Genomic DNA, 24,369 nt, shown 5'->3' with positions numbered 1-24,369 from the left:
ATTAAATCTGACATGATAAAAAGAAAAAAGTGCCATACTAAATTGTATTAACTTTTTTATGACTAAACTAATAGAAGGATTCGATTGCACAATATTGAAGGAGTGATTTCCTCCAACTTGAAGGATTTGATCCCCTTAAATAATTGAAGTTTAAACATACAACTATTTAAAAAGGGTAAAATAACTTTTTTAATTCTCTATGTTTATAATTTTTTTATCAATGTGACCTTTAATCTTTACAAATTCATAAGATTTATCATTAGGTCAGAATGTTTAAATTGTAAATATAGAGGATTGAAAAAGATATTTTACCTTGTTATAGTTGTCAAGTGAACATTTAACAGTAAAATGAAATATCAATTAGTGGAGGAATCAATATTTTCAATTAAGAAAATAATACAAGGGCTCAATGTCTCATTTTAAATATTGAAAAAAGTACGAAACAGCGTATTTAAACCCTTTTTTTACTAATTAAAGTACAGTAACCATTTGCAATTTGCAAGGAATGTAAGAGACTTGGTCTTCCTTCAAAACACTAGAACCCAACAACACTTCAAAATTTTACCATAAATATATGCATACATTCAAAAACAAACCCTGAAATCAGAGTTGGATTTCACCCTGTTCATTGCTAAAAGTGAATCTATATCTCCACTTACACACCAGGAATGGGAAACTGGGTTGTAAGTGCTTCAACTCTACTACGAAGATTTGATACCTTATTTGTCAAAGGAAAACTGGGAGACTCCACAAACTTCAAGAATTCTTGGAGCTTTGATCCAGAAACTAATCCCTTCCCATCGATAGTTATCTTCACACCCTCATGAATGAGATCGGCGATAGCTGTGAATTCCCTTTCTGTAAATCCTCTAGTAGTCATAGCAGGTGATCCAATGCGAATGCCACCAGGCACAAGTGCACTCTTGCCCCTGCAAATTCCGAGATGTGTTGAGTATTAGTGATATAAATTAAGAAAAAGACAATTATAAATGAATTGAATAAAGGGAATAAGGCGGAACTTACCAGGCACCAAATTTTTGTTCAAGGTGATAGAGGCCATGTCAAGTATTTTCTCCACCCAAGCCCCATCAATTCCCTGTCGAAGTGGACTAGTTCATTAAGATAAAAGAGCTAGGCAAAAGGAGCTTAGGGTGTATACAAAAGGACCTACCAATGGCCTTAGCTCCACAAGCATAAGGTGATTATCACTGCAGCAGGAAACCAGTGTATATCCGTGTTCAACTAATCACCTTGCAAGAGCTCTACAATTAGACACTACCTGCAGGATGGTGTACCCAAATTAGACTTTATCATCAAGACATCCCTCCCCCCTTTTTATAGTCTTTGATGATACCTGATTCTGGTAAGCCTTGAACTCAGGCGACTGTGCATGTTTCAAGCAAACTGCTAGTGCCCCATTTGTGTGGTTATGAGGCCCACCCTACATACACAACATTATGCTTCTCATGATATAACTAGTTTCATTACATAAAAAACCAGATTGAATTTTGAAAGCCAGCGGAAGGTTGGAATAGAGAACTCAGGTTAGTAATCAGAGTAAAGGAGACCAGTCAAACTTACCTGTAAACCTGGAAAAACAGCATTATTGACGGAGGATTCCAAATCAACTCCAAGAACAGGTTCCTTCTTGAAGAATATCATGCCACCTCTTGGACCTCTCAAAGACTGGAAATGAGTAAGAAAGTATTAGTGAGGACATTAACGCACATGAAGTAAATGGTACTATTAGAAAGATACAAGTACTAGCAAGTTTTAGGCAGATTAGTTATTTTTTTTAAAGAATAATAGACATGATGAAAATAACATGACCAAAACCAAGCAACAACGTATTCTTCGCTACACGAGGGAAAGACGGCGAAATAGTGAAAGAATCAAACAGGATTCACCATGCTACAAGGTACTAAAATTTCTCAAGAACCCTTAAATATAAACATGTCAACAAGGAAAACTATCAGTATGCAAAGTTAAAACAAACATATAGTTTCAACACAGCATTTGAGTACATTAATCTCAAACCTTGTGTGTACTTGTTGTCATGATGTCACAATATTCAAAGGGATCAGCAACTTTAGAAGCAGCAACAAGTCCACTTATATGAGCCATATCCATCATAAGAAATGCACCACCAACATCTGCGATCTTCCAACAGATACCAATTACAATAAGTTATATGATAAATGAAAAAATATATACAATACATATATTGTGATAGCGGGTAATATAGCACAAACAAAAATGCACATTAGTGCTTACCTTCCTCATGCGAGGATAGTCAAAATCTCGAGGATATGCACTAGCACCAGCAATTATAAGTTTTGGCCGGAAGAGGGTAGCTGTTTTCTCAAGCATGTCATAATCAATAAGGCCTGTTCCAAATTTAATCAGTCACCAAACAAGCCTACCAATCACTAAACAATTTAAGTCTAACATTATTGACAGATAACCTGTGGATTCATCAAGTCGATAAGGCATTGACTCGAAATAGATAGATATGCCAGATACTCGCCTTTTAGTTGTCATGAATCCATGTGACAAATGTCTTCCCTGAGGCAAGTCCAGACCCTATATAACCATATTAAGAACCATCTATATATGTACTATCCAACAAAAAGAACATAATACAACAGCTAAAACAGACAGAAGTATCTTACCATTATTCGATCATGTGGGTTAAGAATTGCTGTATAAACCTCAAAATTAGCAGGAAAACCTGACAAAGGTTGAACATTAACGCCCCACTTATTTTCATCCAGATGAAATGCTGCCAAAGCCCTCTTTTGGTTAAGCGTTTCAAGTTCATCAATGTACTCATTGCCCCCATAGTACCTGCAATAAACAATAAGATAATTAGCTACAAACAATAAAATCTAAAATTACAAAAATCACATCTCTATGCATTCTGCTTAATTCGATATACCTTTTACCAGGTAGTCCTTCCGAATACTTGTTCGTGAGACATGAACCAACCGCCTCCATTACTGCACGGGATGTAAAGTTCTCTGAGGCAATAAGCTCAAGGCTTTTGAACTGCCTCTCCTTCTCCTTGTTAATAACAGCTTGAACGTCGGGATCAGCTTCATTGAGGCCATGGTCCACAAAAGCAGTTTCGATCACGGGAACAGTGTCCCAAAAGGGAGGCCTCCCAGTAACTAAGCTACTTTCAAGTTGAGCTCTACAGGACTTTACAGAATTAAGCTTAATACCAGAGTAACTGGACCCTTTTAAATGGAATGTCAGTCTATCGACTTTGATCCTTATAGGCTGTTGCAAAGAACCCATCATTGAAGTTCCACTACAAGCCTGCATTTTGGCTTTCTACTAGTATTTATCACAAATAATCTGCGAAATTAACAAGGGAACAAAATATATAAATAAAATGGAAAATTCAACTAAACATCATTAATTTATTAGTAAAAGCAAAAATAAAATGAAAAGCTTTTAGACAAATTAATCCCATAAGAAACAGGAAAACAAAACACAAAAAGTAATCTGATTTTCCTTTGAAAAAAGCTGTCATTACCAATTCCTCAGACCCAAAACACGAAAACTGAAGAAGAACATCATATATAAAGGAAAAACACAATTAATAAACAATTCAAGAAATATAGGGAGGAGAGCCTACTTATGGGAAGGCTTATTTTTTTTCCTTCCCTTTTTTCTCTCTCTTGGACTACCGCGTAGTGCAGTTAAGGGGCTGAGAGTGTAAAACCCTAAAAGTCTGATATTTTCAACAATAGAGCCGTTTGCTTCCATTAGGAGGCTAAGAAGGAAACTATAGATAAAGGGAAAACTTAAAAGGGCAAAGGCCGAGCGGCTAAAAATGGAGCGAAGACGTGGGAAAATCTTTGTCAGGGGTGAGCCACTCACCTGCGGGTTGGTTTATTGTGTTCACTCAGAATAGATCTATGGCTATGTGTTAGGTTTAACTAAGACTATCAAATTCGGTATAATTTCAAAATATTAAGAGGTGTTTAGTTCAATGATTGGAATCTCACATTCTCATGTTTGGTTGGTCGGGAATCTTATTCTCGGTAATATTTTATTACTAATAGTAGATTTTTTGGGTATATTACCGGGAATGTCATTACCTCATTTCCCTTAAGTATTGTAATATTACCGACGTTTTGTACTAAAATGCCTTTAAATTTTTATTTTTTCCCAAAAATATAATCTTCTGTCATTGAATAATAAAAATTCTACGAAGGTTAAATTACAAATTTATCCTTAAATTATTTTAGATTTACAAAAAAAATCTATAATTAAAATTTTATATGAAATTCAGGGGTTAAATTTTTTTTACCCTTTCATTAAACCTTTTTTATATTTTTAATTTTATAAAAAAAAATTATATAAATATTATGAATTTAATTTTTTAAAGAAAATATATAAATATTTTACAATTTGTAATATTATACAAATATATAATAAGGACAATTTGGTCAAATATACATTCCAATAATCTTTTATTCCTTTAACCAAACACGATAATCTTACATTCCTGCTAAACCAACCAACCACAAAATACAACATTCCCAGTAATCCTATTCTCTGGTAATCTTTTATTCCCACTGGTAATCTTTTATTCTCACTGGTAATTTTACATTCCGTGAACCAAACGCACCCTAAAATATTTGTTTATAAGAGTCTTGTTGATTTATTCAAATGACTTAATAAAATTATAATCATCAAGATAATTTAATTTTAAAGATAAAAATTATGTAAATTTTGAATAATCTCAAAAAATTATCTTATAGATAAATTTTAATTTAAGTTGATCATATAATTTATTTTGAACCATTGATTTTAAAAGGACTCAATTATAATTAAAGGTTTTTTAAAGTCATTTATATCATCCCTTTTTAGAAAAATCAAATTATTTTTTTTATTTTTTTTTGTTGATTTCTCTAGTTTTTCTTCCGTCTTGTTCCTTTTTTTATTTTTCAATATCTTAAACCGCGAAAATTGTTAAGTGAAATTCTAATTCCATGACATATGCATCAACTTTAATATTATTTAAGTAGAGGAAACGGAAGTGGAAGCGGAAGTGGAAGCGGAAGCGGAAGGAATCGGATAAGTACACTCGTCTTCTTACCAGTTTTAAATTAATATATATTTTAGATTTTTAAATTAATATATATTTTTAGATTTTTTAAATTAATATATATTTTAATTTTTTTATATTTTCAGTTGATAATTTATTTTTACCCCCTTTGACATAAACTTTTACATCAGTCCCGGTTTTAACTTTTGCTTTAATTTTAATCTATTCAAAATTGAGACTTAAAATCCTTTGCTTTAATTTTCCTTTTTATAAATAAATTAAAACTGATAACATTGTTGGTTTCATTAAAGTAATAACCAGTTTTTTTTAAAAAAAATTATTGAATATCCAATTTCTTTCAATGAATCCCAACTTACAATAACAAAAGATGTTCATAATACGAGAAATGAAACAACAACAACAACAACAACAAAACCCAATTCCCATATGTATGGGGTAAGGGGGAGGTAGGGTAGTAGGCTACCCCCAACGCCAGGTTGAGAGTAGCTTCCGTGGAAGACCTCCGGCAGTCAGAAAATTAAAAATTTAGATAAAATGCAATGCATGTATAAATAAATACATAAATACATAGCTAAAACAGTATTCATATGCAGTCATTAAAATCATATGTGCGTCTGTAACGGGAAATTAATCCCTGCATAAATATCCCTGCGAAAGAATCTCTGCATATAGACAGAAACATAAGATCCGGCTAAATTTAAAAGAGGAAACATGAAGAGAATGATACACAGAAGTCAACGTTAGCAAGCCCAGTTCTAATCTTTCATAAATACCAATAACAGAAACGTATAAAAAGTATAAGTCATGGAAAATACTACAAAGACATTAAAAGAAGACAGAAATGATACACCCTATAGATGTGACCCACACTACTCGACTACCCTAGTCTTTAGCCTCCATATTTTCCTATCAGAGGTCATGTCTTCGGTAAGGGCTAAATCCCTCAAATCAGATCTCAAGCAGTCTTCCCACTTTCGCCTTGGTCGTCCTTTCCTTCTGGCACCGTCGACTGTAATCGACTCTACCCTCCTTACCGCATCCGACGGTAGTCGCCTAAGGACATGCCCAAACCACCGTAGTCTTCCCTCCCTCAATTTTTCGGAAACAGACACCACCCCCAAGGACATCCTAATAGCAGAGTTTGTCGTCATATCCCTCAGAGTCCTACCACATGTCCATCGAAGCATTCTCATTTCTGCGGCCTCAATCCTCCTTACGTGATCCTTCTTGGTTGCCCAACATTCTGATCCATACAACAGCGCTGGTCTTATTGCCATTCTATAAAATTTTCCCTTAAGTTTTAGAGGGACCTTCTTGTCACACAGAACTCCAGTAGCGGCCCTCCACTTTAGCCATCCCGCCTTTATACGGTGTGTAACGTCATCATCTACACCCCCATCTTTATGTATCATAGACCCTAGGTACTTGAAACAATCCTTTGAGGGGAGAACGTGTCCTTCTATGCATACTTCTACATCTTCATCGTTTTGGTTCCCATTGAAGTTTGAACATAAATACTCTGTCTTTTCAATATTGATCCTTAAACCTTTTTCTTCCAAAGCAGTCTTCCAGGTAGCCAGTCTACTATTCAACTCATATTTTGTTTCAGCAACTAAGACAATGTCGTCAGCGAAAAGCATACACCATGGTACACCGTCTGGTGTCGCACAATAGATGTCGTCCATAATCAAGGCGAAGATGTAAGGGCTAAGAGCCGACCCCTGGTGGAGTCCGATTTCAACCGGGAATGCCTCGGTGTCGCCAACTGTAGTCCTGACGTAAGTAGTAGATCTATAATACATATCACGAATCGCCCGGATATAAGCAGTTGGGAACCGAGAAATGAAACATGATGTAATAATAGCAAATGGAGATAGCAAATGCAATGTTACTCGCTCTATTCAGTACTTCGCAATTGTTAGCTTAAAAAACAATTAAGCCTTCGCACATCATATGATTGAACTATGAAGCACACAATCTTTGGAAACATAAAGGAAATAAAATATCACAATAACCCTATAAGGTAAAGGTTCTCCATCAACTATATAACATTTGTATAATTTTCGCCATAGGATTTTTGAAATAAGCGGTCAGATTCTTGACAAGAACAACCCGAGCCCACACGTATAACAAAATCTTTATTCCACGTGAGAAAGTCCTCCACCAGTTTCGGCACGGGTCCTGCACAAATATAATCGATTTTCATAAATAAAACTTGAAATAATAGTTTTTTACTGCATGAACTAGGAAAGGCTTTTGTACACGCACACAGATTTATACAACTATTCTGATACATAAATAATTCGATCCCTTATGTTGAGATTAATCCTAATACATGATGCAATTTAGCAAGAGCGAAAGCTTACTTGTGATCAGAAGGATTGGGCGTGATTTCATAAACAATCGTTGCAACAACATCTCTTTTCAACTGTCAATCACAATCGGGAAATAAATCAGTACGGGAACAGATGGGAGGAATCATCATCATCAAAGCTGTGAGGGAATTAAAGTACCTGTGTGGCTTCGCCTTTAAAACCAATGTAGTGAATTTGGGTTGTGTCACCAGCAAAACTCTCAGGGAAATGCAATGTAATATTTGCCACACTTTGAAATTTTGAGTACCTAAACATGCATATTAATATAGAATCAGAAACTAGAAAACAAAGAGAACGAAACAGACCTCTGCTGTTTTCGTTGTCTTTATTAGCATCAACTTTAACATTTACAGTACCAAGAAGATCCAATCTTCGCGCACAAAAAAGTAAGTTCACTGCTCAAAAATGGATCACAACTGTATGGAGCAGATAAACAATTACCTTGTCTGGTATTCTAACACTCCTTGCAGATTTTCAACCAAATCCCACTCCTTCAAGGAAAATGTGAACCTTTTAGGTAAATTTTGTTGAATTTAGCAGTACATTTCATATCAGGAGATAAGAAGAACCTGAACAGGCTGCATGCTTTGAGCATCAGAGAAGTCAATGCCATCTCTATTGATAAATCTAATCAAGGAAAAAAGGATAATCATTCATTAATATAACTAGAAGAAAGCCATGGGGATTGGGGAGTTGGGGGCAGCGACATCCCTTTCAAACCACTACAACCTTACGTTCTTTGCAAGTATCAGGTGCCAAACTCAAAGATATCTTCAACGGGAAAGCGGTTAAAAAAGCATTCTATCAATTTTGAAATACCAACTTTCATTACTAAGAGCTAGATGAAGATTAATCATTTGAGAAGTGAGAGAACATTTGGTTAGTCATACGAACTTACACTCTCAGCTTAGAAGGGCTTGTTCCATCAGCACCACCAACAACTGAGATGCTCTTGATCTTAACATCTGATGTAAATCTATCAGAATAAATCAAATATTACATGAGAAACACGACAGGAACTTCCAAGACATGATAAGTTCAAAACCAAGAAAAAGAGCAATTATCAAAGATTCATTCAACGATTTTTGTAAATGAATCAATGCACTAGATCCTTGAATCTCAATATAAATTTCGAACATAAATTAACAAGCAAGTAATGTCAGAAAGGTGACATGAAGATAACAATAAAACAAAAATTACAGATTCGTCATTTTTAAGGTTCAAGACGGACACTTGTAAGTTGTAACATTTGAACCGCATATGTAGATGATGATTAGTAAATCAAAGGACGTAATACATGAACTTCTAAGTAAACTGTAAAGTAATGCAATCAAAGGTACTAAAACAACTAAGAGCAGTCACTTACGGTATGTAAACAAGTAACTCAGGGTCACCCTCGTTGCTTTCCAAGTGTTCCTGTCACAGATCGTAATCCTTAATAAGCCAGTACATACCACGAGTGACAGAAATTTAAAAGAAAAATACAAAATGATTTTTCCCAGAAGCATGTCAGCACAAAGATGGAACTGCATAAAATATCAAACGCATTCATTCATTTAAATAAATCAATATATATACATTCATTTATTCATTTGTTTCATACAAAGAAAAGGGAGAAATGCGTTAACTAGTATATAAACAAGTAAATTTAACCAAACAATACCCCGGAAGAATTTAATCGCTCCTCCCATGCTTTAAACACCGATTTAACACTTCCTGGATTAGCCTCATTCAAAGCAGTAACCTAACCACAGTAAAATTTCCAATAAAAAAGCGGAAAATATGTCAATTCATTTAGATAATAATTCAAATAGCAATTACGGACAACAGAAATCGGTAATGAATCAGCAGCAATTTCAAAATATTCCAGCAAAAAATTAATATATATTATATATATATATATATATATATAGAGAGAGAGAGAGAGAGAGAGAGTGAGAACCTTTGAGAGGTCGATGTGCTTGTAAAGTGACCAATTAGAAGAACAATCGTGATCTTCGCAGCTATGGTCATGTGTGCACGCCATTTTCGCCTGATCTTCTCGCTTTCGCAGCCAAACAAGCAAAGAAGCCAAAAACGCAAAAGGAATAAAACAAAGAACACTCGAGAAAAAGAGAAACTAAAAAACGTGGCGAATACGCACCGTTTCCCTCCACCTCTTTTAAACGACACCGTTTCACTGTTTGTTAAGTAACGGGTTCTTCATTATCGCAGACAAGGCATATGTCCTTAGGGATGGGCATCTAATCCGAATTCGATGGGTTCCGATTCGATTTGATTTGATCGGGTCAGATTTTTTTTAAAAATATTTTAGTTCAGGTCGGATCGGATCGGATTTTTTTTTATGTGATGTTCGGGTCGGGTCGTGTTCGGGTTTAGGGTAAAAAAATCTGACCCGACCCGGAAAAATATATAATTTTACTCCATATATTTAAGAATAATTACAATAATACCCCTCCATATATTATTTTTTCAATTTAGTCACTGTTTTTATTAAATAAAAATAATTTTTTTATTATTTCGGGTCGGGTTTTTTAAACTATCTATCGGGTCGGGTGAAAAATTAATTTCGTCGGGTCGAGTCGGGTCACTGGTGGAGGTCCCCTTCTTCTCGGGTCGGGTCGGGTGGACCAAAAACCCGACCCAACCCTACCCATGCCCATCCCTATATGTCCTAGAGCACCGGATTCAGAAAACTATATATTTATTAATTAATTATAAATATATGTATAAGAATATTAAATTTAAAAGTTATCTATAAAAGAAATAAAGTTGAGTGTCATGGAATATGTAAAATTATTATCCATATAACAAATATGTATGTAAAGACGGATGGTACTAACTACTAAGTATCATAAGGTCGTAGTTCTAATTTTTTTTAACTGTAACGTTATTTTAAATTTTCAAAAAGAATAATTAATTTTCAAAAAATAATTTAAAAAACTTTTTAAAAGGTTTAAGTAAATATCAATTTGTTCCTAAATCTATTCACAATTTTCAAATTATTTTATCAAGATTTATATTTTTCTTTATTAATTTAGAGAGTTTACAAGTGGCAATATTTATTTTAAAAATTCTCAAACCTGAGACTTCTAAAAATAACAATCATTTATTTAACTATTGAGGTCGTTTAATTCATACTATCAATATTTATGATTATATACAAATTAATACATGACATATGCATATCTATTTCACATATTTATCCATAGGTTAGAAAATTAAAAACTCAATCAAGATAATCAATTCCAACGATGAAAGTCCATTAAGTGTATGGAATTTGATAATACTATATAATCATAGTGTTCGTTAAAAAATCATGACTTAAGGGTTAAAAAAATTCTTTCTAACCATTTCATGAAATTAATCAAGCTGTTATTTTTTTCTTTTTCTATTTATTTGATCCTTCAACTTGAGAAATTGCGTTAATAAAAAAAGTATCAACTTAATCATTGTCTCTAACAAATTTAATATTTTAATATTCTAATTTTTAATATTATTAAATACACTCAATTATAATATAATATATTATTTTAATAATAATATAATTTGTAATATTTACGTAACGACCATACTTTTTAGGTCAACTTATGAGCTTCCTAGGCTGATCGATTAGTAAATATGATTGGATTCGATGAACAGAATAAAAATAATGAAAGTAATAAAAATACAACGCGTCCTAACAGAAAATTAGTGACAATAATAGGTAAAAACCTCATTCATAAAATAAAAATATTAAATCTAAAGGCACAATGAAAAATAAAACTTTTCATTGATAGTAACGTTCAACATCAAAATAACACAATAATATTCATAAAATTCATCGTCTCAAACAAGATACTTTACAAAGTGATAAAGAATGGTGAGTGAATTAAATAATTTGACAGACTGCTTCGCTACACAATTTTGATTATATTGACAAACAATTTTTTTTTACCAAAGAGAGATCTTATTACCAACAAACCAATTAGAAAACAAATGTTGTGATGATCTTTATGCGGACATCAACATGACCACAAATGCATGTAAAAAAACATACAAAAAGCCATAAGGAACTTGTCACAAAAATAAAGAAAAAACATATCACGAGAAAAAGGAAAAACATGCCACAATGACAAAAAATGTTAATTAGAATTCAAAAAACTCAAAAAAAAAAAGAAGAAGAAAGAAAGAAAAGAAAACAAATATCATTGTGTAAAAGAAACAAAAATATAATAAAAATCAATATTAAGATTAGTGTCGACGCTGGCTAAACAAAAAATTAAAAAGAAAAGAAAAGAAAATGATACGAAATTATTAAAAAAAATAGATAAGAGGAAGAGAGTTTAAAAACTATTCTTTTTTTGGCATAAGGATTATTTAGATATCTCACCATATGAGCACATGTGCAATCCAATTTCATATGCTATTTGTTTGTTCGACATCCGCAAGTTGATATATACTCTAAGAAGAAGAATTTTAATATATGCATAATATGATACCATTTGCAAGATCCATCTCTATGAGTTTTGAGTATGAGAGAATAAATCTTCACTCTCTTATTACCAATTGATAAATTTCGATGAATAAATTAATTAAGATATATATAACAAATCTCTATGTTTATTTTTATACATTAAATAAAATATGTAAAATTCAATATTCAGGTTATTTTCATTCACAAGTTGATGTCAAAAGAGCACCATCAACGAAGGTGTCCTGAATTTAAATAAACTCTCTCACAATTAGGATTATTATTTTTTCGATAAAAAAAACTACAATTATGTTGATATTTCCTTTATTCACTTTTATTGTAAATTTATCATACTTGATAATTTCGATTAATCCAGTCTCAAAAGAAGAGCTACACTTTCGTGGTGATGAGTTCAGCTCTATGCTTCACACGATCGTGAGGGTAGTGCCGAAAGCCCAACATTTTACCATTAATATAGTACATTTATGAACATTAGTTCATTCTGTGATTACTTGAATATGCCATTAATATCTCAGGAACAGAATTCATATACATAGAAGATGCATCCGATCCGCATTACAAATCAACTCGATGTCCTGCACATCGATATTTATTAAATTCTTAAATAACACCTTTTAGCCAATATTTACTGAAATATCACCCAAAGAGATGAAGAACATTCTGCAAAACGCACCTTGGGAGTACTTTCTGTAGAACGCGTTTTACGTATACATGGCAAAAACATCTGATTGGACAATATACATGTAGAATACATTTAAAAAATGTAGTTTAAAAAAAATCAACAAATTAAAATTATAAAAACTAAAAATGTAATTTAATACATGTTAAATCCATAAGTTAAAAAACCTAATAACAATTAGTTTATATAAGCATTATAGAACGTTTAGACTATATTTATTAACAATGTTAGATAAAACCTAAAAGGAATTCTTTCATATTTCTCTCATATAATTTTTAAATTTTTATTTAATTTATTAAATACATTTTTTAGATGTGTTTTATACATGTGCAGTCAAATTAACATAAGACACTTTACAAAAAAAAAAAAAAAACTTTTGTCACATACGCATAGACACGTTCTACAGAAAGAACTTTTCATGTGTGTTTAAGTGTAAGACAGATTTTGCAAATCACACTTCTCTTTAAGTGATATTTTGTTAAATATTAGTAAAAATGTGTTACAAAAAAATACTTGAAGTTATTATAGTGTAATTATATGTGCAGAGACTTTAGCTATCGATAAAGAATAGCTAATTTAAATATATGATATAATTCATATTGACAGGACTTTGAAGGTTTCTTAATATTTTAACTGAGATAAAATTTAGCTGCTTTAAATTTGAAGGAATCCGTGAAGAAAGCAAGAACCCCTCCAATCGTGTAAGTAGCTTCAGTTTAGGCACAATGCAAAAGGTGGATTGCTAATGTGAAACAACAATCACCCGTGTCTGACTGTATGCCTTTTTTAACATTCAGAATGACTATCAAATCTTATAAACAAGGACAATTAATCAACAATTGTAAACGGATTATTGTGTCATGAAACAACTGTTTTGAATTTCACGGGTCTTCTACCGTTTGGTTAAATATTGGCTCCAAGCGGCAGTCAGGTCTCCATGGATCGGAGCCTGCTGTTGACTCTGATATTGGAGCCGATACGCATATCATGTATTTGCAAACTAATAACAGCCTAAACGTGGTATAAATTCAAAGTAAATCAAATCAGAAAATTATGCGTTTCGTTTTTTTAAATAAATTTCGAGAACCGATAGAAGAGAAGTAAAAAAATAACAAGATTATACAAGAAAACGAAGTATTTTGTATTTACCTATAGGACGCAGTTGCATCGAACAATACATTGAATGATAGGGAAAACTACAAAGGCTTACGGATCTATAAGAAGTGACGACAAATGAGGCTGCGGATCAGATAAGTGGGATTTAAGCTTAAGGTGCTGAAACATGGGTTTATATAGAGGTCCATTGGAAGCCCTAGAAACAATGGTTGCGTTGTAAATTACATAAATGGTCCTTGATTTCAATGTGTGTTCCTCTTTTTGGACTATTTTATGTGTGACGGTTTCATTTCAAAACCAAATAAAAAAATATGTGACCGTTGAATAAAAGATATTTTATTATATATTTTGATCTTAATTTGATTTTATCGTTTAATTCAACATTTAATTTTTTAAATTTAATATCTGAATCTAGTTTTTAATTTAAATTAGTATATAGGTTTAATTTTATTAATCAAATTAATTTGTTCATTCTAAGTATTAATTTAAATTACCATATCAATGTAAATTTAATTTAAATCAAAATAAATCGATCATTTTAAATAAAAATATTAAAACCAAGTTTAATATATCAAAATTAATATTTACCGTATATATTTTGATGATATTTTTGTTGAGTTGGTTAGATCTCATTAAATATAAAAAAATATTGTGAGATTTGTCCAATACAAACTCAAATTGTTCAATATGCATATTTAAAATTCAGGTAACCAACCAAATCAACCGACCTTCAATTGCTTGAGTTATTTCGATTTAGATAGCAAATCAATCAGATCAATTTTAATAAATTATGATCGATTATACTGATTTTTGTTGGGGGGGGAAACGATTACTCTCCCTCTTATACAAAACAAATACAATCAATTTCTATTAATTCCATTTTAACAAATTGTTGGCATAAAAGAAATAAACCTTACATTTACATACAATAGTTATCTTGCTTCTTATTTTGATCTGGCTGGTACAGATGACATTGAAGAGGATGGAGAAGATTAGAGAGCTGGATTTTGGCCCATTTGGCTCCTGCTTGGCTTCATCTATGATATAAATAAATGCATCTTCTCTAAGCCACTACTTGATAACAGGCATGTTTATTCCTTTGATTTTAAACCAAAACCAAAAAGTACGGTAAAGCAACATAGACAAAACAATCCATTAACATTGTCCTAAAACCACTGCAAAAACTAGCTTTGATTTAACTGCAATATAATAAACCATTTAACATCAAGTATCATATCTAAAATTATAAAGTTGCATTCAACAAACTCACCTCCAACCCAAATCAACTTTGGGGCGATGCCTTGGCAGTTCCACCTTGTTCACCAGTTTTAGTTGCTGGGGCTGCTTCGTAAGTACCATGACTGCCCCCGCTTGCATTCTCATCAGCAGGATATGTTGAAGGCTGCGAGTAACTGCCACCATAAGAGGTGTTATAAGGTGCTCCATAACCAGGCTGGTTGGCTGCCGCTGCCCCATAGGATGGGGCTCCATATCCAGGCTGAGCATATGGGGCACCATAGCTTGATGGTTGACCATAACCAGAAGAGGGTGGCTGTGAGTGATATCCTGGCTGGCCATAACTTCCGGGAGTGCTAGGCGACTGTTGAGCCTGCCCATACACGGGGGGATTGGTTAAAGGTTTCTGTGCTTGTGGTGGGCCATATCCAGTTCCATAACCAGACTGAGCTTGTAGTTGGTTCCCATAGCTAGTCTGGGAAGTTGGGGGCATCCCGTAACCAGATTGAGTACCTCCTTGTTGGCCCACTGCAGATGGTTGGGTAGATGTAGGCGCCTGGCCTGAATCCCCTTGTACAGGATCGTTGCATTAGCATAGCTTGGTGCATGACCATAACCTTGTTGATCATATGATGATGGCTGCCCATAACCTGATTGTGGGGCCCCATGGTAGCCACCATAGCCACCCTGAGAATATCCTTGTCCTGGTTGCATATAGTTAGAAGCAGGAGGTTGACCGTAATTGTAGCCACTGTTATTGGCCGGAGTTGCTGAATCACCGGGGTTTTGCTGCTGCTGTGAAGATGGCTGTTGGTTATAGTAATCATAGCCACTTGCACCAGAACTTTGCTGGTTTGGTGGTACAGATGACTGGTCCCAACCAGAGGCATATCCACCAGATGATGGTTGGGAAGGATAGCCCCCATAAGGAGGCTGTGACATGTTGCATTGTGGTGATTGGCCAGGATAAGCCCCAGGCTGCATATAACCATAACCAGGTTGCTGCATTGGAGGAGCCCCTTGGCCCCAGCTTGAGGGTGGTCGTGCCTCATAGCCACCTTGCTGTGGATATCCTCCAGCCATTGTTTGATTTCTCATACGGTTCTGCACAAAATCGATTCCTCAAATTAACCAAAGTGGACTTCCCAATGACGATGGCACATAAACACTTTCAGCACAATAGAATATGCATCTATATACAACAGGCACATATAGTCATATGCAAATATCTGAATAGCAAGTATTAATATCAGCATAAAACAACAAAAATAAGCAAAATATGTCCACTGGATTTAATCGATTTGTACTATAGCATAAGCTATAAGAGTATAATGCCAACATACCGTATGGTCGGAAGGATTATTGAGTTTACTCCAGCAGAAGCCCATCATTTCCCTATTTGAAGTGAATGGGTGCAAAAAGAAGAAAAAGAACCCAACAAGTACTAATAGAAGCTTTTACACCAAAACAGAAGAAACTATGAACCCATTGCCGTATACAGGCAAGAAACTCACAGTTCACTATAAGTCATCTATCCAATAATCCAACTGATGCATTGTAACAAATAGAAGTATCAAATAAGTAATAACAACCTAGAAAGATCAATAAACATGCATTAACTAAATGATATCACTGATAACAGATCCTAGAATTCTCTAAACCAAAGCGAGGAGAAAATCTAAACCAAAGCCCATCAATTCTCTAAACCTATATCAATGATATAGATCATATACGTGTATAATGATTCTGCATTTAGACAAGATAATTGAATTGTGGTCAGACTCAATCTATGTTAAGGATATCACAACATGAACAAGGACTTCCTCCTTTATGGTGATAAAACTTCAATATTTTTATCAAAACTTCAGGAAAACTAAAGGACAATAACCGTCATTCTTACAAAATAGAGGACCTGCTTATCTTCCATTTAGTCATTTGACACCTAGAACAATTTCTCAACCAGCTGTCATAGCAACAAGGATTGCCACCAAAAAATGTCTGCAACTCTCAAGATTTTACAAGTGGAAAAAAGGGAAGAAGAGGAATATATGATAATATAAAATCCAATCTAAATCTCAAAAAGACTGAATATTCTACGTCTCAAAAAAGGGAAGAAGAGGAATTATTCAGCATTATACTTGAAGAAATAGTATAACCGGCGTGTGCAAAGTCATATTCTTCCTCAACAGGTATATAGATGTATAAGAAAATCTAAGATTTTGATAAACAAAGGGGGAAGTTTCAGAATATTGACAGGAAAAATGATTGAAAGGTTGTAATACAATAATATATATCTAAGAAAAAGTAACACAATATAGAGTAGCAATTTAGTCCCTACTTTACCCATAAAAGAAAAATGGTTTTGCCCGCAATTAAAAATATAAGGAATAACGCTACAAATCCTAAACAATGGAACTTCTTAACCTAATGTTGAAAGACTCAATAAAAGTGACATTTCAAAGATCCTATCATAACTAATGTTGTAAAGACTAGCCAACAGATCACACTAAATCAACAATCAAAGTCAAATTAAGCACAATGACAATAGATTGGCATAGAACTAAAGGAATCTACTGCAGTAGGCATACATTTTAGCAGTACAAAAAACGCACAAGCGATTCATATAAAAGGGCCAGGCTTAATTTACACTGACAAAAAGCTTTCCTGCCAACACCCATATCCAAACATACCTCACTTGTGACCTCATCAACCAATTCTCTTGCATGTTTAATCTGTTCACTTGTTCCATCTATGTGTAATGTCCTTTCTGTTGATGTATCGCCTGGGGGCAAATGCAATGGTATCACCTGCACAAATTAAGATGTGCATCAGTCACAAAACATACTCACAGGTGCAACTATGCCAAGACTCAAAAGTGCAATGTATAGTGACCAAATTTATTAGAATGCACAAAATCCTGTTAAAAACTATTTGATACAAAACAGTGATGTATCTAGTTCCTAATAACTTCAAATATAGAAGACACTAATATCCAAACCTGAATGCGAGCTCCAGTTCTAGCTTGCATACTTTTAATTGTTTCACCACCTTTACCAATCACCAGACCAACCTGAAATCATGCATGGATTAATGTTATATTCAATCAAAGCCAAAGAAGTTGAGTAATACAATTACACTGGTATACCTTGTTACATGGAATCTTCATTTCAAAATGTTCACTTCCAGCCTGTCCTGTCATTCGACGAGAAACCATGCCAGAACCCCCTGCTTCAGCCTTGACAAACACATTAAAGGGTATAAATCATATCTTCTCATATTCTGCATAACAGCAATACATTAATTTGACATAAACAATTAAGAAAGGCAGCATTAAGTACCTCAACTAGAACATCATTTATCAACTGCTCTGCCTTGGATATTTGTTCAGCAGTACCCACAAGCTCTACAGGCCTATTCATGGAATTAGGGTCTGCATCCAAATCTCTTTGGACCTGAATCTTTGCCCCAGATTGTAGTTGAAGATATTTAATGGTTTCTCCAGCTTTCCCAATTATAACACCAACCCTATTTTGAGGAATGTCAATCTTTTTGCTACTACCGTGGTAGCTACCATAAGAAACAGGTATAGCTGAAGGGGCGGAGTTCGACAGAGGCTTTATATCTGTATAACATCAATTTTCAATTTCATTACCCTATGTATCCTCTTTCAAAAGCCATATCTAAATTATAAGCATCATACAAACAACAGCATTCAAAATCTATTTTATTTTATTAAAAGCTTGAAGCTCAACACAAAATCCTAGAAGCAACTATCTCCTTGAAGATTGAAAAGGGGTTTTAAATATCTGTATAATGTCAACACTTTCTATTTTCATAACGATATGCATTCACTTCCAAAAATCATATCTAAATTATAAGAATTTTACAAACAGAAGCAGTCAAAAGATATTTAATACTATTAAAGCTCGAAACTCTAAATACAAAAATCCTAGATGCAACAATCTCCTTAAAGAATGAAGTTTTCATTATTAAAACAAAAAAATATACCAGAGGGAGCAGAACTAAATCCCTTCTCGTAATCAAAGCCACCGCCAGAGCCATTTTCAATACGAGGGCGCTTCGTCTCAGCGGCAGCACAAGCGACGGAGGCAGTGAGGCGAGCAGCAATCTCCTGAGCTCGCTGCTTGGCCATCTCGATGCCGTCGAGCGGTGGCGGAACGCTGTTGTAGGAAGGAGGGGCCGAATCTGGGGAGGAGAAACCAGTAGGCCTCCTAACTCCGGAAGGCAGCGGTGCTTCGTCATCGTATTTACGCTTGTTGCTGCTGACATCGAGACCTGAAGTGTACTGTGCTTCGTCCGCCATTTTCTGTTTTCGAGAGAGAAACCCTAGAGGAAGAAAAGGGGGAATATCTGTGTAGTAAGATTTTATTATATATGTCGGGCTGTGAGCGACTTTTTAAGGAAATAGAAAAAATTAACTACACAGTTAATCACCAAACTATTATTATTATTATTTTATAAAAAAATAAAATAAAAGTCATTGGAGGAGGAGGACTCAAACCTAGATCCTCTTATACTTTATCATTGAACTAAGATATGAATATTTTAAAGATTAAAGTACACAAATGATCTATTGATTATATATTGTTATTTTGTTGAGTCTTAAGACTATTTAAAGTTATAAAATGATCTCATAATTATTCTTATATTCTAAACTTATCATTTTCCGTTAAAATGACAACAGTTTGAGCTAAATGTTAAAATACTAACTGATATATAATAAAATATAACCCTAGAATCTCAAAGAAATATCATATCTCAATCAGCATGTTATCGTCCAACTCAGACAAACATCAATTTTTCAATGAAAAATGATGAGTTTTGATCATATGAATATTCGGGTGACCATTTCGTAACTTTTAATAGTTAAGGGACTCAACAAAGTAGCACCCTATAGTCAAATGATCATTTTATAACTTTTAATAATCAAGAGACTCAATAAAATAATATCTTATAATTGAGAATCATCTATGTACTTTACTCTATTTAATATTCCATCAAATTTTATGTTTAAACTAATCATAGGAAAAAAATAATCAGATATAAGAACTACCATTTCGAACATTATTATGATATTTTTGCTAATAATGTTAAAAGATATTAAATTAATCCATACAAATTCACATGCATTATATAATACAAAAAATGATAATTAGAGTATCGCATTGAATATTTTATCCAGAATAAAGTTACGACCTTAGACACTCTAAGTATCATATTGAATATTTATCGAAACACAAGTATCAAATGTGATATTATCCCATATAAAAATACTATTATAGGATTACGCTCAGCCTAAGGCCCTAAGCCTTCTCTTTATCAAATATGAATTGGGCTTTTTGTTAACTGTAAAGAAGACACACCAATGGCTGACCTTATCTAGTTATCTACGCATTACAACCCCACACTACTTTCGTGGTTTAGCTCAGGGTTTTAGTACATTCAAAGCAGAGGAAAAAGGATTGGAGTTGGGTGATGAAACTGGTGAATTAAATTAGTCGTATTAATTTCAAGTTTCGGTTGCTTCCATATACAATAACTTTCTGAAGTGTTTATTTTTTGCAGTAATAACTTTGGTAAAGATTGCACAGAAATAGATAGGAATGGCGTTGCAACACTCAATCCATCTTCGGTATTGGATTTGTCCTGTAAAACTGAATAAGTTGAAGCCCCTTTGTTCAAAATTACTTAAGATGCCTTCCTGGGTATGTGTGTTCGAACTTCGAACTTTCTTTCTTTCTTTTTTCTGAATAGAAGTGCAAATTCACCTTTCAAATTACTAATTGATAGCTAATGCAGAATCCAAGTTCCATAAGAAACGGGGTAAGAGCATATGGGATGGTGGAAAAATTTGGAAAAAAATTTATGGGACAAGAAATAAGTGACAGTGATGATGATGATGATGACGACGAGTCATCCCTGAAAAATGGTCAGATTGATGATTCCTATCATTTTGATGCTGATGAGCGACGCGAATGGAGAGCCAAAATTAGGGAAGTTATCAACAAACATCCCGAAATCGAGGGGGAGATTGATCCTGTTGATAAGTTGAACAAGATGCAAAAGCTCCTGGCTGATTATCCGTTGGTTGTAGATGAGGATGATCCGGATTGGCCTGAAGATGCCGATGGCCGGGGTTTCAACCTGGATCAATTCTTTGATAAGATCACTATCAAGAATAACAATAAGGAAAACGATGACGCTGATGATTATGACAGCGAGAAGGAAATAGTGTGGCAAGATGATGACTATATTCGTCCAATTAAAGATATTAAGACTAATCAATGGGAAGAGACTGTATTCAAGGACATTAGTCCTTTAATCATTCTAGTCCATAACCGCTACAAAAGGTTAGTTTTCCTTTTCGCCAGTCAATAAAACATGTTATCATCTCCTTTAAAGATATGGATAATTTGCAGGCCAAAAGAAAATGAAATAGTTTGGGATGAGCTGACGAAGGCTGTGCACATCATATGGAATTGCAGGCTACCTTCACCAAGAGTCTGATATCTATACCATTGTTTCTGATGTGGTTGCATTTCTTTCTATCGTTGGTCCTAATTTATCTTTCCTCTTTATCAGTGTGTAGCAGTTGATGCTGTAGTAGAGGATGATTTGGTCTCTGCTCTGAATGTCTCGGGCTTTCCAGAAATAATATTCACTAAAGCTGGGAAAATTTTATACCGCGAACGAGGTACTTGCTTAAAAGTAAGCTTCTTGCCTCCATTTTCTTGACTATATGAACCTGTAATCTGTTGTTTGTTCAGCTGTTCGAACTGCGGATGAGTTATCGAAAATGATGGCATTCTATTATTATGGAGCTGCTAAGCCTCCTTGCTTAGATTGCACCGGAGACAAACAAGAGAGGATCCCAACAGTTGTCATCAAGAGATAAAATGCAGTTGTCTTTAACTTCTGTATGGGAATTTTGTTGTCCATGTGACTGACTTTATGTAGTAAATGGTGGTTATTGTAGGATCGTCAATGACAAAATCGGTAGGAACATGTTATTTAGGTTATACTGAAGGTTTCTAGTTAATTTGTCATCAAGATTTCTAATTATTGCAAGGATCCCATGTCTATAAAGAGCATGTCTTAGGCTTGATAATTTGTTATAAATATTCAGTGAGCCGTGCTTTAATTGATATTCTGCATTTGTTTGTAGAGTAAGCAGCTAGTTCTCCACATCTATTAAGTAAAGCAGCTTATTTTTTATAAGATAGGAATAATATATTATTAATCAACAATGGGCTCAAGTGGAGCAGTGTTCAAAATACAATCGGGGCATTCAAATTCTCAAACCATTAACGAGTCTAAATTTAAGGTTCATTGTGCCAATGTATGAGCTGGTTTCTCTTCTTAGAAATCAAACTTTTATATGTTTGTTGCATGCTAAAATGGCCACCGCGTCACGAGGTGGAAGCCCACAATAGAGAGATCAACTTTAGAAGGGGTCACCAATGTTCGAAGCATCCCCTCCAACAATACATCGCTCCAGCCTTTTTCTACCACCAGCTTGAGTCCCGTGAAAGCCGCAGCTTCTACAAAGCTTGCATCCTGCAAAGCAAGCCACCACTTGCCCATTGCGATCATGAGCTACAACCCCAACCGTCCCATGTCACATAGCCACCAAAAAAGCTCCATCGATGTTGATTTTAATAACTCCTGCAGGCGGCTTCATCCATCACAGTATTTCTAACTGAGGCAGACCTGGGATGACAGACCATGGATGTGAGATCCTTATGAAATAACCGGACAGTATCCACAATCAAGAAAGCCGGTTGAAATATGTTCTCGTGCACCAAAGTGTTCCTCCTATTCCAGACATTCCAGAACAGAACAATGAAAGACGTAAAATTTATTAAAATCAAGCACCTCCAATAGCATTTTAGTAAAGCAGCTTAATGTCCAAGTATGCTACGAAACATAAATATTCAAAGCAAGGGAGAAAGGTTGAATGTGACTTTTTAGAATGCTCATCAAAGCTCTTCCATTCAGACAAGCTTTGCCGTTTCCAGATTGCTTTAGAACATTCATTTTGCAGTGACAGTAATTTTTCATTTTCTATGTAATATGTTTGGTTTCATGCAATGGGAAAGATCATTTCATTATTTCTATATTACTGCATTCCTTTAAATAACCTTTTCTTAACTCATTTGTCTCGACTCGACGAACTGATTTTTACATGCAGAGATGCTGTTCGATTTTATCCGAAAGGTTCCTCATCATCTTTAATAGGTGTGAAGCTACTCTACACAATATTTCATTTGATGGTTTCCTGTTCTATTGTTATAAAGCGTGAAAAAATAATCAAAAGCAATATCAACGTAGAAAAAATCATACACAACTTATATTTGTAACGTAAAGTACAAAAAGAATACATCTCTCGGAAAAAAATTGTCAAAGGTTAGTCAACACGCTTGTCCACAAAAAGCATGGCATGGTAGATTCCAATTCTTCGGGCGAATCCAGAAGTAACGAGTGGGTTGGTGATTGGCTTCCTTTTTTTGATCATACGTTGGTGATTCACTTCCACTGTCCCATGAGATGAGAAAATAATTGAATGGAAAAAGTGGGTTAGTGGTTGAATTAAAAAGGTAGAAAATAATTGTAATACTCATTCTTTATTCATAATCATATATTCATGATCCCAGCAACTAGTTTCCCTCTAAACTTGAGTGTAACCGATACTTGCCCTTACAATTTTAAGCTATGGTATCTTTCATCAACAACTTAACATCTTCATCATTCAGGGTCTTCTTTACCCTGCTGCTGCTCTCTTCTTTCCATGTCTTTGGTTCTGTTTCCGCAACTTTCAGAGATGAATCATCAACAGCACAGAAGGAAGCCGATGCTCTTCTAAAATGGAAGGCCACTCTCGATACACAAAGTCAATCTTTCCTCTCTTCTTGGTATGGAAATGGCCCCTGTAACTGGACCGGGATCATTTGCGACGAGTCCACAAGGGTGAGCCATTTAAACCTTTCAAGTTCCGGTCTGAAAGGTACACTTCAAGGCTTTAGCTTCTCTTCTTTCCCCAAACTGTTCTTGAAAGGTATACCTCTCCTTGTCTCCAATTATCTTTCTGGTGAAATTCCTGCAACTATAGGAAACTTGACAAATCTGCTCTTTCTATACTTGGACACAAACTAACTCTCTGGTACTATACCTCAACAAATTGGAATGTTTAAGTCCCTGAATGAAGTTGAACTCTATGAAAATAATCTGGTTGGTTCTCTCCCTCCATCTAAAGGAAACTTAACTAATATATCTCATATTATACTTTTTAACAATAAAATTTCAGGTTCCATACCAAAAGAAATAGGAATGATGGGTTCTCTTGAAGAGCTTACACTGTCCAACAATAGTCTTATTGGTAAAATTC

At 34.3% G+C, this 24,369-nt stretch overlaps 3 protein-coding genes, 1 long non-coding RNA gene and 1 pseudogene across 7 annotated transcripts; 1 reads left to right on the top strand and 4 right to left on the bottom strand.

Annotated features, from left to right (window-relative positions):
• Positions 1 to 546: 546 nt before the first annotated feature.
• On the bottom strand, positions 547 to 3,811 carry LOC120192484 (annotated as a pseudogene).
• Positions 3,812 to 6,935: 3,124 nt separating this feature from the next.
• On the bottom strand, positions 6,936 to 9,561 carry LOC120192482 (PITH domain-containing protein 1-like). The gene is made up of 9 exons (XM_039195258.1): positions 9,401 to 9,561; positions 9,122 to 9,202; positions 8,825 to 8,874; positions 8,357 to 8,434; positions 8,028 to 8,085; positions 7,900 to 7,949; positions 7,597 to 7,705; positions 7,450 to 7,511; positions 6,936 to 7,264 (listed from the first exon to the last, which is right to left on the bottom strand). The coding sequence occupies exons 1-9, from the start codon at positions 9,482 to 9,484 to the stop codon at positions 7,222 to 7,224; spliced, it is 615 nt and encodes a 204-aa protein (XP_039051189.1). The 5' UTR covers positions 9,485 to 9,561; the 3' UTR covers positions 6,936 to 7,221.
• Positions 9,562 to 12,228: 2,667 nt separating this feature from the next.
• Positions 12,229 to 13,855, bottom strand: LOC120192486. The gene is made up of 3 exons (XR_005522779.1): positions 13,761 to 13,855; positions 12,606 to 12,656; positions 12,229 to 12,507 (listed from the first exon to the last, which is right to left on the bottom strand). It is a non-coding gene; the product is annotated as an uncharacterized LOC120192486 (long non-coding RNA).
• Positions 13,856 to 14,882: 1,027 nt separating this feature from the next.
• LOC120192476 (far upstream element-binding protein 2-like) lies at positions 14,883 to 19,342 on the bottom strand. Its single transcript, XM_039195248.1, is given in 7 exon segments — positions 14,883 to 15,545; positions 15,548 to 16,067; positions 17,654 to 17,770; positions 17,962 to 18,033; positions 18,109 to 18,198; positions 18,302 to 18,585; positions 18,972 to 19,342. Coding segments are annotated over 7 exon segments (1,935 nt in total). The 5' UTR covers positions 19,288 to 19,342; the 3' UTR covers positions 14,883 to 15,009.
• A 1,006-nt stretch (positions 19,343 to 20,348) lies between these two features.
• Positions 20,349 to 21,956, top strand: LOC120192480 (thioredoxin-like fold domain-containing protein MRL7L, chloroplastic). 4 transcript variants are annotated; one of them, XM_039195255.1, is made up of 6 exons: positions 20,349 to 20,468; positions 20,567 to 20,689; positions 20,775 to 21,334; positions 21,404 to 21,485; positions 21,567 to 21,678; positions 21,752 to 21,956. In XM_039195255.1, exons 2-6 carry the CDS (start codon positions 20,588 to 20,590, stop codon positions 21,877 to 21,879), a joined length of 984 nt encoding a protein of 327 aa, XP_039051186.1. In that variant the 5' UTR covers positions 20,349 to 20,468; positions 20,567 to 20,587; the 3' UTR covers positions 21,880 to 21,956. The 4 variants fall into 4 exon arrangements, with proteins under 4 accessions (XP_039051186.1, XP_039051185.1, XP_039051188.1 ...); XM_039195254.1 differs by having other exon boundaries at positions 20,350 to 20,468; positions 20,550 to 20,689; XM_039195257.1 differs by having other exon boundaries at positions 20,351 to 20,468; positions 20,784 to 21,334.
• Positions 21,957 to 24,369: the final 2,413 nt, after the last annotated feature.

The sequence above is a fragment of the Hibiscus syriacus genome, unplaced genomic scaffold, assembly GCF_006381635.1.
Source record: "Hibiscus syriacus cultivar Baekdansim isolate YM2019G1 unplaced genomic scaffold, ASM638163v2 tig00116975_pilon, whole genome shotgun sequence".
Taxonomy (NCBI): domain Eukaryota; kingdom Viridiplantae; phylum Streptophyta; class Magnoliopsida; order Malvales; family Malvaceae; genus Hibiscus; species Hibiscus syriacus.
The sequence above is the reverse complement of the archived record's forward strand: the minus strand, read 5'-3'. Positions and strand labels throughout refer to the sequence as shown.